At 38.1% G+C, this 19,092-nt stretch overlaps 1 protein-coding gene across 6 annotated transcripts in view; it reads left to right on the top strand.

Moving 5' to 3' along the window:
- Positions 1-19,092, top strand: part of Ppfia2 (PPFI scaffold protein A2) — a 345,304-nt gene that overhangs the window by 64,295 nt on the left and 261,917 nt on the right. For all 6 annotated transcript variants that reach the window (XM_075954444.1, XM_075954445.1, XM_075954443.1 and 3 more), the window contains one exon: positions 1,378-1,431. In XM_075954444.1, the coding sequence (XP_075810559.1) occupies positions 1,378-1,431 (54 nt within the window). The remainder of the gene's footprint in view (positions 1-1,377; positions 1,432-19,092) is intronic.

The following is a 19,092-nucleotide window of genomic DNA, read 5'->3' as shown; positions in this document are numbered from 1 at the left end:
AATTTCTTCCTTTGAATTGCCTTTAGTATGAGATTATTTTTAATTATGTATCTCTTTCCTATGATTGAATATTTCCAGATATATTTTCTTTTTATTTATTTTTATTTTTTAAGCAACATTTTCTCATTTTTCGTATCAATCCCAGTTCCCACTCCCTCTCTATCTCTGGCTTCCCCCACCATCCCCCCATTCCACCTCCCCATCTACTCCTTGAGACATTAAGGCTTCTCATGGGGAGTCAACAAAGTCTAGTAGGGCTTTGATCACTTTGAGGCTGGACTAATCCTCAAATTCTGTGTTGCCTGGGTTATATGTTGCAATGTGGAAACAATTCCATGGAGTTTTAAACATAACAGAAAAAAAATAAAGTTTTAAATCAAGACATTTGTAAAACATTGTAAAGACAATGTAAAACATTGGTGGAAACATCAGATAATCTGTTAAAGCAAGATGGGGGACAGGGTCTGCCTTCCATGTTATGTGACAGTAACTCAAACCTAAGGTTCAATTAAGTCAATATATTTCAAAGATTTTATCTATTTGTTAGGGTGCCGGTGTCAAGTATGGCTAGTAGCAGGATACCTTTGAGCAGACGTGTGTGTGTGTGTGTGTGTGTGTGTGTGTGTGTGTGTGTGCGTGCGTGTAAGAGAGAGAGAGAGAGAGAGAGAAGGAAAGAGAGAGAGTGAAAAAAGGAGATTACAATTATGTGAGATTTTATTTTAAAATCTGCCACTCCAGTTTACTCTGAAAAGTTATGAGATTGGTATCAATTACATCAAGCCCTAGAATTCATTTCTATAAATCGCTGCCTCTGAAACTCATGATAGCATCTTTCATTTCTGCACTCATAATAACTCTGACAAGTAGAATCATTTCCGATGTGTTATCTTCTGTAGCTGTTAACTCAACATTAAGAATTAATCTTTTTGCAAGAACACCAAAGCTACCCATATCGCCTAGCATTTTATGCATGTGTTACAGAGTGAACCATAGACAATTTAAAATTTTGTGGATACAGTACCATGGTGAAGTAATGTTCTGAAGAATAATACATTGATTGAGGTTATTTCCTTCTCTGTGTTGGATACCCTTCAGCTCTTTAAGACAAAGCATCTGTCTTCCCGTCTACAGCCATTTTCTTTTTCTATTCCTACAGCACTCACCCGCTTACCTTTATTTTTCCTTTTACACATTATAAAAAGTTAGAGAAAATAATTAACTATTTATATGTAGTCTATTTAATAATTTTGTGGAATCCACTATCATCAGGAAACAAAATAACTGTAGCATCCAAGATTTTCTGCCAATGACAATACACTGTGAGCCTGGATATTGCTATTTTGTAGTATTTAAAATAATCCCTTTTCCCTTTTTCAGGACATAGAATCACTAACAGGAGGGCTGGCTGGTTCTAAAGGGGCGGATCCACCGGTAAGTTAGACCATCATTAGATGTAAGAATTTCATTTCATAAAGAGTTACTGTTTGCTACATGTCATATATTGAGGCTTGTTGAAAAAGTGTAACGTTGATTTTCGGAATGATCAGGTGGCTTGAAATGGTAATTTCTCAAATAATCTATGTTCAAACTGGTGACACAGAAATAAAGAATTAGGGTGTGGCTTACTGGTTAACACCTGCCTAGCATACACGATACCCTAGGTTCAATTCACTTTGCTAAAGATGAAAAATTGTAATTTTTTTGAAATCATGAATAATTTCTATTCTAATAATAGGCTGCGATTGAGAATTAATAATTCTAAAGCTGAGTATTGGAACTGAGTTTTATAGTATTTGATTTTACACAGGAAAACTACAGCATGCTATGTTTTGTACTTATTCTCTATAATGTTTCTTTCGTACTCAACTCGAAAGTGTTTTGGACAGCCAAGGAACAAGTTCTCAAGTTATTAGAGCTATAATTTTTATTTTTCTATTTTAGTGGTGTGTAGCATGTATGTGTGTGCCTAGATATTTGAATGTATGTAGGTACAAAGTAGGGATCACCTGCACATGTGTGCATGTGTCTGTAGAGGCCCACAATGAATTTTAGGAGCAACCCTCAACTGCTCTTTGACCTTTTCCATGAGGTAGGGTCTGGTCTCTTATGAAAAGCAAAAAAATCATTTCTTATTAGCTAGCTTGCTCTGGTCCCTATGTCCTTCTTTTAAATATAGAATTACAGGCGGGCACAGTGCCTGCCAGACATTTTTGTAGGTTCTAGGGACCTAAACTGTATTCTGAATGTTTGAGGGGCAAGTGCTTAACCACTGAACAATTTCCTAAGATTGAAAGGATAAAGTTTAAGTGGGAAGAGGGGCTTGATGTATTGGAACACCAAAGTTTTTATGGAGCAACTGGCTCCAGATGGTTTCCTTGTCACTTCAGGATTGAGAAACAAAATTCAGAGTATATAAATTAAATAATAAGTAATATCCAATTTATGTTAGCAAATGGTCCATTGGTGGATTTTTATCACTCTTTGCTTTATCTAAATGTGGTGAGATTTCATGAGAAGCATGCATGTGCTGGCTAATTTGAGGTCAACATCATACAAGCTGGAGTCATTTGAAAGAAGGGAAAATAAATTGAGAAAGTGTCTCTGTAAGGTTGGGCTCTAGGGTATATATTTTTTTTATAAATTTATTTATTTTTTAAAGATTTCTGTCTCTTCCCCGCCACCGCCTCCCATTTCCCTCCCCCTCCCCCAATTAAGTCCCCCCCCAGCCCGAAAAGCAATCAGGGTTCCCTGTCCTGTGGGAGGTCCAAGGAACCCCCACCTCCATCTAGGTCTAGTAAGTTGAGCATCCAAACTGCCTAGGCTCCCACAAAGCCAGTGCATGCAGTAGGATCAGAAACCCATTGCCATTGTTCTTGAGTTCTCATTAGTCCTCATTGTCCGCTATGTTCAGAGAGTCCGGTTTATCCCAGGCTTTTCCAGACCCAGGCCAGCTGGCCTTGGTGAGTTCCCAGTAGAACATCCCTATTGTCTCAGTGTGTGGGTGCACCCCTTGCGGTCCTGAGTTCCTTGCTCATGCTCTCTCTCCTTCTGTTCCTGATTTGGACCTTGAGATTTCAGTCTGGTGCTCCAATGTGGGTCTCTGTCTCTGTCTCCTTTCATCACCTGCTGAAGGTTAATATTCAGGAGGATGCCTATATGTTTTTCTTTGGGTTCTCCTTATTTAGCTTCTCTAGGATCACTAATTATAGGCTCAATGTCCTTGGTTTATGGCTAGAAACCAAATATGAGTGAGTACATCCCATGTTCCTCTTTTTGGGTCTGACTTACCTCACTCAGGATAGTGTTTTCTATTTCCATCCATTTGCATGCAAAATTCAAGAAGTCCTTGTTTTTTATTCCTGAGTAGTACTCTAATATGTATATATTCCATACTTTCTTCATCCATTCTTCCATTGAAGGGCATCTAGGTTGTTTCCAGGTTCTGGCTATCACAAACAATGCTGCCATGAACATCGTAGAGCATATACTTTTGTTGTATGATAGGGCCTCTCTTGGGTATATTCCCAAGAGTGGTATTGCTGGATCCAGGGGTAGGTTGATCCCGAATTTCCTGAGAAACCGCCATACTGCTTTCCAAAGTGGTTGCACAAGTTTGCATTCCCACCAGCAATGGATGAGTGTACCACTTTCTCCACAACCTCTCCAGCAAAGGCTATCATTGGTGTTTTTGATTTTAGCCATTCTGACAGGTGTAAGATGGTATCTTAAAGTTGTCTTGATTTGCATTTCCCTGATTGCTAAGGAAGTTGAGCATGACCTTAAGTGTCTTTTGGCCATTTGAAGTTCTTCTGTTGAGAATTCTCTGTTCAGCTCAATGCCCCATTTTATAATTGGGTTGGTTAGCCTTTTGCGGTCTAGTTTCCTGAGATCTTTATATATTTTGGAGATCAGACCTTTGTCAGTTGCGGGGTTGGTGAAGATCTTCTCCCAGTTAGTGGGTTGCCTTTGTGTCTTAGCGACAGTGTCCTTTGCTTTACAGAAGCTTCTCAGCCTCAGGAGGTCCCATTTATTCAATGAGGTCCTTAATGTCTGTGCAGCTGGGGTTATACGTAAGAAGTGGTCTCCTGTGCCTATGTGTTGTAGAGTACTTCCCACTTTCTCTTCTATCAGGTTCAGTGTGTTCGGACTGATATTGAGGTCTTTAATCCATTTGGACTTGAGTTTTGTGCATGGTGATAGATATGGATCTATTTTCATTCTTCTACAGGTTGACATCCAGTTTTGCCAGCACAATTTGTTGAAGATGCTCTCTTTTTTCCATTGTATACTTTTAGCTCCTTTATCGAAAATCAGGTGTTCATAGGTTTGAGGGTTAATGTCAGGGTCTTCTATTCGATTCCATTGGTCGACTTCTCTGTTTTTATGCCAATACCAAGCTGTTTTCAATACTGTAGCTCTGTAGTAGAGTTTGAAGTCAGGGATGGTAATGCCTCCAGACAATTCTTTGTTGTATAAGATTGTTTTGGCTATCCTGGGTTTTTTGTTCTTCCAAATAAAGTTGATTATTGTCTTCTCCAGATCTGTGAAGAATTTTGATGGGATTTTGATGGGGATTGCATTGAATCTATAGATTGCTTTTGGTAGAATTGCCATTTTTACTATGTTGATCCTCCCAATCCAGGAGCAAGGAAGATCTTTCCATTTTCTGGTGTCCTCTTCAATTTCTTTCTTCAAAGACTTAAAGTTCTTGTCAAATAGATCTTTCACATCCTTGGTCAGAGTTACCCCAAGATATTTTATGCTATTTGTGGCTATCGTGAAAGGTGATGCTTCTCTAATTTCCCTCTCTGTTTCCTTATCCTTAGTGTATAGGAAGGCCACTGATATTTTGGAGTTGATCTTGTATCCTGCCACATTACTAAAGGTGTTTATCAGCTGTAGGAGTTCTTTGGTAGAGTTTTTGGGGTCGCTTATGTATACTATCATATCATCTGCAAATAACGAGAGCTTAACTTCTTCTTTTCCGATACGAATCCCCTTGATCCCTTTATGTTGTCTTATTGCTATTGCTAGAACTTCAAGCACTATATTGAAGAGGTATGGAGAGAGTGGACATCCTTGTCGTGTTCCTGATTTTAGTGGGATGGCTTTGAGTTTTTCTCCATTTAATTTAATATTAGCCGACGGCTTGCTGTAAATAGCTTTTATTATATTTAGGTATGACCCTTGTATCCCTAATCTCTCCAAGACTTTTATCATAAAGGGGTGTTGAATTTTGTCAAATGCTTTTTCAGCATCTAATGAAATGATCATATGTTTTTTTTCTTTCAGTTTATTTATATGCTGGATTACATTGATAGATTTGCGTATGTTGAACCAGCCCTGCATCTCTGGGATGAAGCCTACTTGATCATAATGGATAATTTTTCTAATGTGTTCTTGGATTCGGTTTGCCAGTATTTTATTGAGAATTTTTGCGTCAATATTCATGAGTGAGATAGGCCTGTAATTCTCTTTCTTGGTTGGGTCTTTGTGAGGTTTTGGTATCAGGGTAACTGTAGCTTCATAAAAGGAATTTGGCAATGACTCTTCTGTTTCTATATTGTGAAATACATTAAGGAGTATAGGTATTAGCTCTTCTTGGAAGTTCTGGTAGAATTCTGCATTGAAACCATCTGGTCCTGGGCTTTTTTTGGAAGGTAGATTTTTTGATAATGGTTTCTAGTTCTTCGTGACTAACAGATCTGTTTAGATTGTTCACCTGGTTTTGGTTTAGCTTTGGTATGTGGCACTTATCTAAAAAAATGTCCATTTCTTTTGCATTTTCTAGTTTTGTGGCATACAGGCTTTTGTAGTAAGATCTAATGAGTCTCTGAATTTCCTCTGTGTCTGTGGTTATGTCCCCCTTTTCATTTCTGATCTTATTTATTTGCGTGTTCTCTCTCTGTCGTTTAATTAGTTTGGATAGGGGTTTGTCGATCTTGTTGATTTTCTCCAAGAACCAACTTTTTGTTTCATTGATTCTTTGGACTGTTTTCTGCGTTTCTATTTTGTTGATTTCTGCCCTCAGTTTGATTATTTCCAGTCTTCTACTCCTCCTGGGCGTGTCTGCTTCTTTTTTTTCTAAAGCTTTCAGGTGTGCTGTTAAGTCTCCGATGTATGCTTTCTCTGTTTTCTTTAAGTGGGCACTTAGTGCTATGAACTTTCCTCTTAGCACTGCTTTCATGGTGTCCCATAGGTTTGAGTATGTTGTCCCTTTATTTTCATTAAATTCAAGGAAGACTTTAATTTCTTTCTTGATTTCTTCCTTGACCCAGGTGTGGTTCAGTAGTTGACTGTTCAGTTTCCATGAGTTTGTCGGCTTTCTGGAGGTAGGATTGTTGTTGAATTCTAACTTTAATCCGTGGTGATCTGATAGGACACAGGTGGACACTCATATTTTTTTGTATCTGTGGAGGTTTCCTTTGTTTCCGAGTATGTGGTCAATTTTCGAGAAGGTTCCATGGGCTGCAGAGAAGAAGGTATATTCTTTCCTATTTGGGTGGAATGTTCTATAGATGTCTGTTAAGTCCATTTGCTTCATTACCTCCAGTAGTTCTCTTACTTCTCTATTAGGTTTCTGTCTGATTGACCTGTCCATTGCTGAGAGAGGTGTATTGAAGTCTCCTATTACTAGTGTGTGTGGTTTGATGTCTGCCTTGAGTTTTAGTAATATTTCTTTTACATACGTGGGTGCTTTTATATTAGGGGCGTAAATATTCAAGATTGAGATGTCATCCTGACAAATTGTTCCTGTTATGAGTATGAAGTGTCCCTCTCGATCTCTTCTGATTGATTTTAGTTTGAAGTCAGTTTTGTTAGAAATTAATATGGCCACACCTGCTTTTTTCTTAGGACCATTTACTTGAAAGACCTTTTCCCAACCCTTTACTCTGAGTAGATGCCTGTCTTTGTGGTTGAGATGAGTTTCTTGCAAACAGCAGAATGTTGGATCCTGTTTTCATATCCAATCTCTTAGCCTGTGCCGTTTTATAGGTGAATTGAGACCATTAATATTAAGTGATATTAATGACCAGTGGTTGTTTATGCCGGATATTCTTATTGTTTTTGGAAGTAGAATTTGTGTGTCTCCCTTCTTTGAGTTGTGCTAGCGAAGGGTCGCTAGATGCCCAAGTTATTGTAGGCAGTGTTGGCAATGTTGGATTCCTTGGGTTGCGGTTTTCCTTCTATTACTTTCTGTAGGGCTGGGTTCGTGGCTACGTATTGTTTAAATTTGTTCTTATCCTGGAATGTCTTGATTTCTCCATTTATAGTGAATGAAAGCTTGGCTGGGTATAGTAGTCTGGGCTTGCATCCATGGTCTCTTAGCTTCTGCAGTACTTCTATCCAGGACCTTCTGGCTTTCATTGTTTCCATAGAGAAATCAGGTGTAAGTCTGATCGGTTTACCTTTATAAGTTACTTGGCCTTTTTCCTTTACAGCTCTTAGTATTCTTTCTTTAACCTGTATATTTTGTGTTTTGATTATTATATGGCGAGGGGATGTTTTCCTTTGATCCAGTCTGTTTGGTGTTCTGTATGCTTCTTGAATATTCAAAGGAATATCTTTCTTTATGTTGGGAAAGTTTTCTTCCATAATTTTGTTCAAAATATTTTCTGGGCCTTTGAGCTGTGACTCTTCTCCTTCTTCTATTCCTATTATTCTTAGATTTGGTCTTTTATTGTGTCCCATAATTCCTGAATGTTTTGTAATGAGAATTTGTTGGTTTTGCAGTTTTCTTTGATCAGCGCGTTTATTTTCTCTATGGTGTCCTCAGAATCTGAGATTCTTTCTTCTATTTCTTGTATTCTATTGATTATGCTTGTTTCTGTAGGCTCTGCTCATTGACCTAGATTTTCCATATCCAGCTGGTCCTCAGTTTGTGTTTTCTTCCTTGCTTCCATTTCAGTTTTCAATTCTTGAACTGTTTCCATTACCTGTTTGATCATTCTTTCTTGGTTTCCCAGGGTATTATGTACGTATTTACTCATTTCTTCAAATTTTTGGTTATACTTCTCATCCATTTCTATAAGGGCATTTTTCACATGTTGTTTAAGGGATTCCACTGCTTTCATAAAGTCAATTTTTTCCACTTCTTCTGTCTTAGGGTGTTGGAGACTTTCTGTTGCAAGATCATTGGGTTCTGGTGTTTTCATGTTGTTTTTCAGATTATTGGGTGAATTCTTTCCTTGGCGCCTACCCATTTCCTCCTATCGATGCTATCTAAGGGGTCTGTTAAAACTAGTTCAGGTTTCCCTGCTGGCCAGGGGCTCCTCTTACAAAATGCCCTTGCTCTGTTTCCTGGTTCCTGCCGGGGGCCAAGATCCCTCTCACCCCTCAGAAGGGTCTTCAGGAATAGGACCCGGCTCCTCCTTTGCCAGGGACCTCCCAACCGAAGGCCTACCTCTTTGGTTTAATTGTAGTGGGGCAATCTGTTCTCGGTGTTGTGCGCGGTCCCTGCTGTCTGCTTCTGCTGCTGGGAGGGTTCCCGCCGCCAGCAGCCTGTGTCCTCTGCTGCTGCTCCAGTCCCAGCCGGTACCAGGCTGTCCCAGTCGGTCCCCGCCGGCTGTGCTGGGAGTCCTCCGGCGTCCTCCGGCCGCCTTCCGCTGCCCGGTAGTGATCCGGCCGCCTTCCGCCGCCCGGTGGTGATCCGGCCGCCTTCTTTAGGGTATATTTTTATTTAGTGACTGATGAGAAGGGCCCAGCTCATTGTGGCTGGTGCCGTCCCTGGGCTGGTAGTTTTGGATTTAATAAAAAAAAAAAAAAGCAGTCAGGGTTCCCTGCCCTGTGGTAAGTCCTAGGTCCTCCCCCCTCCTTCCATATCTAGGAAGGTGAACATCCAAACTGGCTAGGCTCCTTGGACTGGAGAGGGAGGGGGAGAAAAGTGGGGGGAAGGGGAGAGGGGTGGGAGGAGGGCGAGAAGAATGGGAGGAGGGGGAGGGAAATGGGAGGCTGGGAGGAGGTGGAAATTTGGTTTTTTTTCTTTCTTTTCTTTATTCTCCTTTTATCAATAAAAAAATAAAAATAAAAAAAATAAAAAAAAAAGCAGACTGAGAAAGTCATGAGTAAAAACAGTCCTCTACAGCCTCTGCCTCAGCCCCTGAATTTAGATTCCAACACTTGCATTTCTGTCCTTACTTCCTTCAGTGATGGACTAGAGTGTGGAAGTGTAAGCCAAATAAATCCCTCCCCTCCCCAAATTGCTTTTGGACATGATGTTTCATCATAGAAATACCATAACACGAACAACACATGGCCTAAGTTTATCAGATTTAGCTTCCTTAAAGTCTCAGTGAATGCTAAAATAATAACTTTGATTGCAGCTGCTTCCTGTCTAACATTGATGTGCTGTGTGATACACTATCATCCTGACTAACTGACATCTAGGAAGAGCTCACCAGCATTTCCCATTTCCTTTCTGTAATCATCTTTTACATTCTTATAGGAAACATGTTTGGATTCACATAGGTACTTATGCTATCCACAGAACTTCCAGCATTGTAATGTATGGACATATGAACTATAAGTGAACTTAAAACGTCCAGTGACATGCTTGACAGAAGGTGTTATCCTTAAATGTTACAGGGGACTGCTCGGGTGACATATGCCACCTTCTGCTTTCTACACTGCATGTACATAGTAGCACACAAATCAGAAATGAATGACTTCATCGTATCATTTAAGAAAACTAGCTTCCCAGTATAAAATTTTGAGTGACTAGCTATTAAAAGAAAAATGTAGCGCTCAATAAAAATCAATAAAATAAAAAAAGAAACCACTCTTAGTGGGAAAGGGTCATGGGAGAAGATGTGTTCTAAAGGCAACTTTTATATATTACTTTAAACCAAAAAGGAAGAAGTGTTGAATATGAAACTTTGGATAATGGGTATAAAAATACACATATATAATACGTATGCACACACAGACACACATAGAAAAACACACGTACCTGGCTTCTTTTTAAATTGGTTTTCCTTTAAGTGTATTCTTTAATGACACAGGTTGTTTATGCTATTTATTTTACTGGGATAATGAGTATTTTGTAGTTATGCTTATCTATTTTGAACTTATTTGAATGTATTTGTCTTGTAACTTTGACAAATTTGAGACAATTGAGCTGTAATGGTTTGTAAATGTACAGGTGATCTAGGCATTCATTAACAGGCAATAGTCTACTGTCTCACATGATTGAAGAGTTAGCAGAAGCATAATGTCATAAACTTTATAATGGGGAATTTCATTTAGCACTTTCTAAATTATATATAAAGAGATCTTGGTATGGAGATGAATTGGTAATGGTAGCTAGGATTTCTTCTTCATTTAAAAGTAGCCTTTTAGTCTAGTAGTAGAGTTCTTGCTTGAGTCTCAAAGTTTGATCCCCAGAACTGTAAAATTACAATTAAAAGGAAAAAAAGTTACAAAATCAGAATTTGGATTAAATTACACATATTTAAAATTAGTTGAAGTTTATTTTTTAATTTAAAATATGTCATAATAGATAATCAAATACCCATTTTCATTTCATACATTGTCTTTGGTACATGTATTTCCAATATATTTATAAAACCATTCTACCAATTTTGCTCATGAAATTTTCATTGGTACGAATTTCAGTCTCTTAAAAAGTAAAATTCAGCAAGCAGAAGCTGTGAATTACTGAATGAATGGTTTCATATGAGCGAGTGATTTATTTTATAGTTTAATCTGATACTGAGATATTTTAAAGTATAAATGGAATATTAAAATGTAAATTTTGCTTTAGGTGCACATTCAAATTAATTTGGAAGAAGAGTAAAATTGTAGAAATTGTTTTATGACAAAAAGTAGGATGTGTTTAATTAGTTCACCCTATGATATTATTAATAAATGGCAAGTCAGGTAAGATTAAATTTGCAGGACTCTGGAAACGTTTGATATTAGTTATTTTAATAAGAAAGGTTAAGTACAGATTTTGAAAACTCAGTACGTCTCTGTTTTGTCAGAAAGAGAAAAAATGCTATTTTTTCTGAGGTAACTCAAGAAGATATTAGAATGGCTTTATTTTTTAAGAGTATGTTAATAAGGAAAAAATTTGTTAATTAAATTTATTCATTAATTTGCATTCTGACCACAGTAAACCCTCCTCTCCCCTCCCCCGCCCCAATCCACCCTCCTCCATCTTTGCTCAGAAAGGCAAAATCCTCCCGTGGGTGTCAACAAAGCGTGGCATATCAAATTGAGGTAGGACTGAGCTCCTCTGCTTGTGTTAAGGCTGGGTAAGGCAACCCAGCATTAGGAACAGATATTTAAAACCCAGCCAAAGCGTTAGGGACCAGACCTGTTCCTCCATGGCCAGGAGATGGATGAGCAGACCAGGTGACAGAACTGTCACCCATAAGCAGAAGGCCTAGGCTGGTCCATAGCTGTGGTCCACAGTCCATAATCTGTGAGCGGAGCAGTCACTTCTGTGAGTTCCCTTATGATGACCCTAACATTCCCCCATTCTTCACCCCACCCCTACATCTTCATCCCTACTGGGTTCATATAATCCTTCTCTCTTCTCTCCTCAAAAGGATTTCCTATCCAAATGCTTGACTGGAGATGTCTAAATTTGTTTCCATCAGTTACTGCACTAAGGATCTGATAACAATTGGAGTAGGTTTCAAATCTGATTAAAGATGCCCAGCTTAGGCTACCTATCCACTATTGGTTGGAATCTTAGCTGAGGTCATCCTTGTAGGTTCATGGGAGTTTGCCTTGCGCATCAGATTTCCAGGTTTCCTAGTCTCTCTGGGGCTGTGGATTGTAGCAGAGCTATCCTTTACTTTACAGATAATATCCATTTATGAGAGAGTACATACTATGTTTGCCTTTCATGATCTGGGTTACTCACTCAGGATGATGATTTTTCTAGTTCCATCATTTCCCTTCGAATTTCCTGATGTCACTGTTTTAAACAGCTGAGTAATACTCCATTGTATAAATATGCCACATTTTAAGGCTATTTTAAAATAGAGAATCAAACAATGCTGCTGTTGAGAATAGTGCTTCAGCTCTACATTGTATATTTATCCTAGAATAATAACTCTTCTCTTACCGAGTAAAGTGTTGTCTGTGAAATAATAACTTAAATTTGTCTTCACAATTTTCTGAAAGGATGTTCTACATTCAACATATGCGTCCAACTCATAAAAATTAGAGCACAGATTAATAGGCAGCATAAAAAGTTAGTATATGTTCAGATAGAAAAATTAATAAAGCAAACTGGATAATTGCTAACCAAAGAGCAATATATAATAGCTAAATAGTGCTCATATGTTTGTTTCGCAGTGTTGGGAGAAAAAAAAACACAGTCTTGCTTGCATATGCTATGCTTGTCTTTACCACCAAGCTAAATTTTTAACCCCAAAATCATAATTTGAAAATATATAAAATATATTCCTTCCTCAAAATGTATGTATTCTACATCTGTATATTTAAGCAAATGTAAACTAAAATATTTATAAAATGATTTGAACTCATATTTCATAGTCACAGACTTTTTCTTGCAAATAATAGCTAAAAATAGAATTTTTAAAATGACTGCACAGAATATACCATTTAACATGTATTACAGATGACCTGTATTTACAAAAGAAGTTGTACATAGGTTACATTCAAATAGCAATATGATTCATTGTAAAAGAACTGAGTGCCTACAGGTTTTGTTGGGAACCCTAAAACCAAGCACCCCTTTGCAGTGAGAGATGACTGCGTACCTAGGCATTTGGAAAGCAGGAAACTGGGTTGCACATCCTTGTGGCACCCCAGGTATGAAGCATTACTCCCGTGAAGCATATAGGTGTTGTCTAGCCCTTGGACTGGCATGGCATTTTTTCCTAAGCTGCAAACTAAATCCAAGTGTATGCATTGAGCTTAGAAAATCAGGTTGGCAAAAAGAAAAATATAATGACACATATTTCATCAGAACATGTACCAAAGGATTTATGGATTTATTTTTATATTTGGTTATATTCTGGAGTACAATTTGGAATACTTTCTGCTTGTTAGCTAGCATTCATATTCTGTAAAAACTGATGCTACTTAAGGTCATGTGAATGAAATCTAATAAGGAGTGAAGTGGGCCAAACTTAAACAACATGAAGCATGTTCCTGACTACATTGTAACACATATCAAGCAAATGGGAACACATTTCATTCTACTCTAGGGTATAATTGGGGCTTAAATCTGTCTCATTGCCTCACCCAGAAATTACAGCAAGAATGCCACTGGGAATGTGATTCCTTGGGTTTTGTTTTCCCAGCAAAAGCAGTAAATTATTTTTGTTTGCCGAATTTTGGACTGGGTCTATTTTTAATTCTTCTAAGATTCTTTTTGTTAAATGCCAATGGTGTTCTTCAGTTCTGGAGAGCGATGGATAAACGAACTCCCCATTCGGTTTGTCCCAGGCGTGATGCACAAAATGTCCTGAACACTCTTTAGCTCTATTAATTTCCCCCACCGAGGAGCAGAAATTGCAGTCTGTGTTTTTGTACTTTCTGTTCAGATTTTATAGCTTCTCGATAGTTCTTGCAATTTGGGTACACACACTGCAGAATTTTTTTTAAAATTCAATTTCCTGAGGCTGTTGCTTAGAGAAGGTTATAGGTTTTTCTAATTATAAATGGACTTAAAAATTTAAAACCTCCCAAACTCATTCTAAGTTTGAGTTTTCTCAGTTTACTCATAATAAGATATAAGGTAATATAAATCTTATTTTTGATCTAATTTAACATTGTGGCATCACAAATCTCACATCTAGCTTTTTTCATTCTATTTACTTCAAATTTGGTGAATGTTTGGGTATCAATCCTGTACAATATATTTGATTAAGTTTTAGAGTTTTGCAATATAATGGGCAGACAGCTTGGTAAAAACTAATTAAAGCATCATGTAGGTGAAGGGTCAGGTGTAAGCCAAGCGAAAAGGCCACAAATCCAATTGATGAACAAACACACAGAGATAGCAAAGTAAGGTACCACTTTACGGTTGCAGGGTGAATAAAGCAATTCCGGGTGAGGAGATGTGGCATGTAAGAAACTGCATCTATATAGACCAAAAGTAAAATACCCGTGTGTGGACAGAGCAAGGAATAATCTCTAGATGAGAGATATGGTAAGACCGAATGCTAGAACTGTTAGATTGGAGAAGGACATGGGAGGAGTTTGTATTCGGTACTGAGGAAATTAAGGAACTCTAGGAGTTTTCAAAAGTGAGGACAACCTTATTGGAATTTTCTTTATAATATCTTCTTGGCTACACTGGAGAATATATCAGAGGAGAACAAACAAAAAGATCTATGAAAAGTTTCTTGCAGTCATCCAAAAGTGATCTTTACCATAGATAAATAGTAAGTGTGATAATAATCATGAAAGGCTAGTAGAAGTGGGAGGGGCTAGAAGAATAATATCTATAATAGGGTTCCAAAGAGCTTAGGTAGAAACCATGTATCCCAATGTTCTGTAGCACAAAGGAGGAACTATAGCTCAGTGCAATTAGTCTGACTTTTTAAAATGAACTGGAAGAGAGGAGCTTCAAAAGATCCAAACACAGCATAATGTTAACAAGATAGAAACATAAATCCTCACAGATTCGACCAGAACATGCTAAAATACCATACCACGCTGCACAAATGCAGGTAATTGTATATTATTAACTTTGAAACTGAGAAACTGATATGTCATTGGATGCTTATTGTACAGACCTTGTACTCTTTTCTACCAACATTTATTTTCTTTCTTGATGTTTTTCTTCTTTTTTATTAAGAATTTTTCTAATACATTCTTTTCCCATTTACAATGCTCTTCACCTTTTCCCCTCCTCCTGCTTCCTCCACCTTTCCCCATTTACTTTCTTGATTCTGAACTATTTTATCAATTAATAGTAAATAATCTTTAACAACTGAATAGGTAACTGAAAATATAGCAACTATGTTGATAAATTTCAGACTTGTGTGTTCAACTAAACATTTAACAAATCCTCTGCGATATTTAGTGTAATTTAAACCACTGCAAGTTAAACTCATATAGCTGACCTTTTGTACCCCTCTTCACAAGGCTACTACAATTTTACCCATATCGGCAGTTAGCTACTTCATACCTATTCTGACTGGAAGCAATAGCTACAGAGCTGTATGGCAAGATATGTCTTCGCAGTTATTCTGGAATACACCAGACTCTCTCACTACTTCTCTTGGGCTAGCTCAGTGGTCACACCCGCAATCTTTCTTAACATCTGACTTTAGTAAAAGCACAAGGATTGATATTTTTGTATGTAAGTAAGGTCATGGCATATTTCTGCTTAAGTCTTTTTTTTTCTTTTCTTTTTTCTTTTTTCTTTTTTTTTGGTTTTTCGAGACAGGGTTTCTCTGTGGTTTTGGAGCCTGTCCTGGAACTAGCTCTTGTAGACCAGGCTGGTCTCGAACTCACAGAGATCCGCCTGCCTCTGCCTCCCAAGTGCTGGGATTAAAGGCGTGCGCTACCACCGCCCGGCTTCTGCTTAAGTCTTTGTTGGATTTCCACTCATATGAAATTTCCCGAGTTCAATGATGATAAAAGTAGATTTCAGGTTTCAATGTTGTAGGGTTGTAAGGAGGGAAACCTCTACAGTGAAATTTTAGCTGGGGGAAAGAAATGGGACCCCAAGAAAACTTAAAATGCAGTCTATTAGGGGAAATAACAGCAAATAAAGTCAAATGGAAAATAGACTATTGTACATCGTACTATGATGTTTTGTGCAAGTGCAGAATACACCCGTGTGTTCACACGAGGATGTAGGTGTAGGCAAGTTCACCTGAGATAAACATAGGAGTTTTCCTCAATTACTTGGCATCATTATGAGATAATCACTTGTATCTGAAGCTCGCAGTACAGACTAAACCTCTGAGATTTACTGGACTCTGTATGCTGTCTCCGGATTGTATCTCCATATAAGAAGGACTGGAATTACAGATACACACTGTCATGCGGAGGATTTTGTTGTCATTGTTTGCTGTTGTTGACTTTTCTTACTTGTCTTTTTTTGGGGGGGGGAGGGGTTGATGATGGAAATATAAACTCGGACTTTCATCTTGCCAAGTGTTCTCTTTATACGCTGAACCACTTCCTTTGTCTCTATATTGCTTAGCATCACTTGGATATGAGAATCTTTTTTTGCCTGTTTTTAATTGAATTTTTAATTGTTTGACAGTTTCATACACTTATTTAACGAATTTTAGTCATTTTCACTCGGTACTTTTCCCCAATAGCCCACTCACTCCCCCACTGGCATCTTTCCTTCCAAGGCATTCCCTCCTACATTCCTGTCTTTTTATGTGTGGCCCACTGATAATTAGAGCTCTCTGCCTGTGCGTGGGTGGGGAGTTACTCAGCAGAATGAGGGCAATTTATCTGTGCCTCTTTAGTGCAATGGTTTCTGTGTTATGTTGGCTTTACTCTCAGAAGCCTCACATTCTCAAGAATGCCTAGACTATTACAAGCTACTGAGGAATATTTGATGAAGCAATAAGTCACAATACGAGGCTGGTAATAGTAGGTCTTCAGATGGCGAGTCTTTGATTGAGTTAATGAACACATCAAGGAATATGAAGCTCAAAAATGTAGAGCAGAATTTCCATTATTACACCGAAAGCTCTGTGTTAGAACTTCTGCATAGCTAGAGCCAGATACCTGACAAAATATTTAAAGTAGAAAATGTTAATCTTTTCACAGTTGAAAAGTCTTCTGCAAGTGGTTGCTTGGGACCATAAACTTGGGAAGAGCATCATGATGGCAGGAGAGTGTGATAGTGGAATTTCTTGACGTCATAGTGAACAGGAAGCAGTTTAGCGGAGGTGCTTGCCACAGGGATCTTCTTGCTTCAGCTAGATTCTACCTTCTGAAACTGCTACCACCTCCTTAAATAATGTTAGCATCTAAGGTTTAATCTTTGAGCCCATGAGCTTGCAGGGAACAAACATTATCCAAACCATAACAAGACTGAAACTGTAATACTGACAACAATATGTTGTATTGTTGAATGTATATTTCAACCATATGTGTATGGTGAAAGCTTAGGTGTATTTAGAACAAGTTTAGTGACTGGTAATCATGCCAGATTTGTCACTGTGAGTTATCAATAATCCAAAAGACATCAAGAAAGTACCATTAACACAGTTATCTCCTGGTAAGCAGAGCTCTAGAAGTTTTATTCTCTGTAACAAAAGGAAGAGGTGTCAACCTATGCAAAATGAGACTTCACCTAAACAGCGTCTCAGATCAGGCAATGTATATTCCTGATTAAAGGATGAGAAAACAGTAGGTGACTCAATTTGATAGACTAAAGGTAAGAAATAAACTAAATTAGTGGATATATCTATGAATTTCATTGAATGAAATATTCCTTTGGGATCATGCATTAAAGGTTTGGTGCCAGCTCATGATGAACTATTGAATGGTGATTGGATCACGAGCATGTCAACATTATCAATGGGTAGCAAGCAGTAGTTGGAGCCTCGTGGAGAAAGTAGGTCACAGGGCATGCTTCTTCTAGAGGATACTACTTCTTGTCCAAAGCCTCTAGCTATTCTCTCTTCTCTCTGTCCCTCTCTGCCTCTATTTTCTACTCTCTCCTTCCTCTTCCTTGCGTCTCCCTTTCTTCCCCCTCCCTCTTCTCCATCTCTTCTCCTTCCTCTCACTCTCTCCTCTATTTTCCTGACCCTGAGTGCCAGCACACCCTTCTGCTATGCTCTTTTGCTTCACCTCAGACATACGAGGATGGAGACAAATGATACCAGGACGAAACTTCTAAAACTAAGTTCAAGTAAAATGCCCTCATTTAAGTAGTTCTCTTCACACATTTTGCCACTCTGGTGACAAATACAGGAAAGACGCATGGTGTTCTCATGGGAAGACTTCCAAAGACTTGCCTGTAATTAATCTCACATTACAAATCTAGAATTTAAGTGCCTGACACATAGCTGGCAGCATCTAGGATTATTATTCCTGCCCAGGATCTAGGATAAACATATACGAAGACAAAAAGAGAATGGGTCAGTTCCCTCTTCCTTGATGGATTTGTCTCAGTTCTGATTTAGCTTTCTCTGAATAGTCCAAAGCTGAAATGTGATCGAAGCTTTCATCTGAGCAAATGCTGAACCTTCTCAATATGAAGAAAGTCTTAACGCCCCAATAACATTCATTCTTAAAGCTCTAAATTGACAAAACTTATCAGCCAACTCAAGATTAGGACCATGACAAAGCATATTTAAAAATAAATGAGAACAGAGTACTGCTTATTTCAGATCTATTTAACTTGTATAATTAATTCTTTGAATTTAATTCATCTCACTTAATAAATTCTCTGGCATTTAAAAGATTCCCATGCCACTCTAATTATGTTAGAAATATATAATTTTTTAGAAATATGCATAAAGTCATGCATGTCTGAATGTGGGTATGTCCACATGAGTGAAGTGCCACTGATGGCCAGCGGCATTGACGGGCATAAACAGGCAGTTGTGTGCCGCCTAATATGGGCACCAGGAACTAAATTCAGGTTCTCTAGAAGAGAAGAAAATGCTTTAAGCCACTCACTGAGCAATCCCACTCCACAATTTTAATTACTAATGATGGACCAAAAAGGAAGATATTTTCACTATAGAGTAAAATCATGATGACTTACAATCAAGCATGCTTGTAGTCCCAGCATGTGGGAAACTCAGGCAAAGCTGCACTGCAATTTCAAGGCATATCTGAGCTAAGATGATTTAGTAGGCTTGACAGGACTATATGAAATGATCCTTTCATCCTTGCCAATGCCAAAAAGTTAAGAACACATCCAATATTGTATACAGCTTGTAATTTATGTAAATCTGTGACCTCTGGAATATCTGTTTCAAATCTGTTTTAAATTCTGTCTTTTGCTAGCTATGCTCAACAGTGAGTGATCTTTGCTTTTCTTGTGACTCCGTTTCTTAAACTTCATGATGAGGACTACAAGGTACACCGTATTCAATGAGTGAACATAGAATGGTTTGTACGGTACCTAGCCCATGTTTGTATTCACCTTTGTAATGGTTGTTATTCAGGGATATC

Source organism: Microtus pennsylvanicus, chromosome 20, assembly GCF_037038515.1.
Source record: "Microtus pennsylvanicus isolate mMicPen1 chromosome 20, mMicPen1.hap1, whole genome shotgun sequence".
Taxonomy (NCBI): Eukaryota; Metazoa; Chordata; class Mammalia; order Rodentia; family Cricetidae; genus Microtus; species Microtus pennsylvanicus.
The sequence above is the reverse complement of the archived record's forward strand: the minus strand, read 5'-3'. Positions and strand labels throughout refer to the sequence as shown.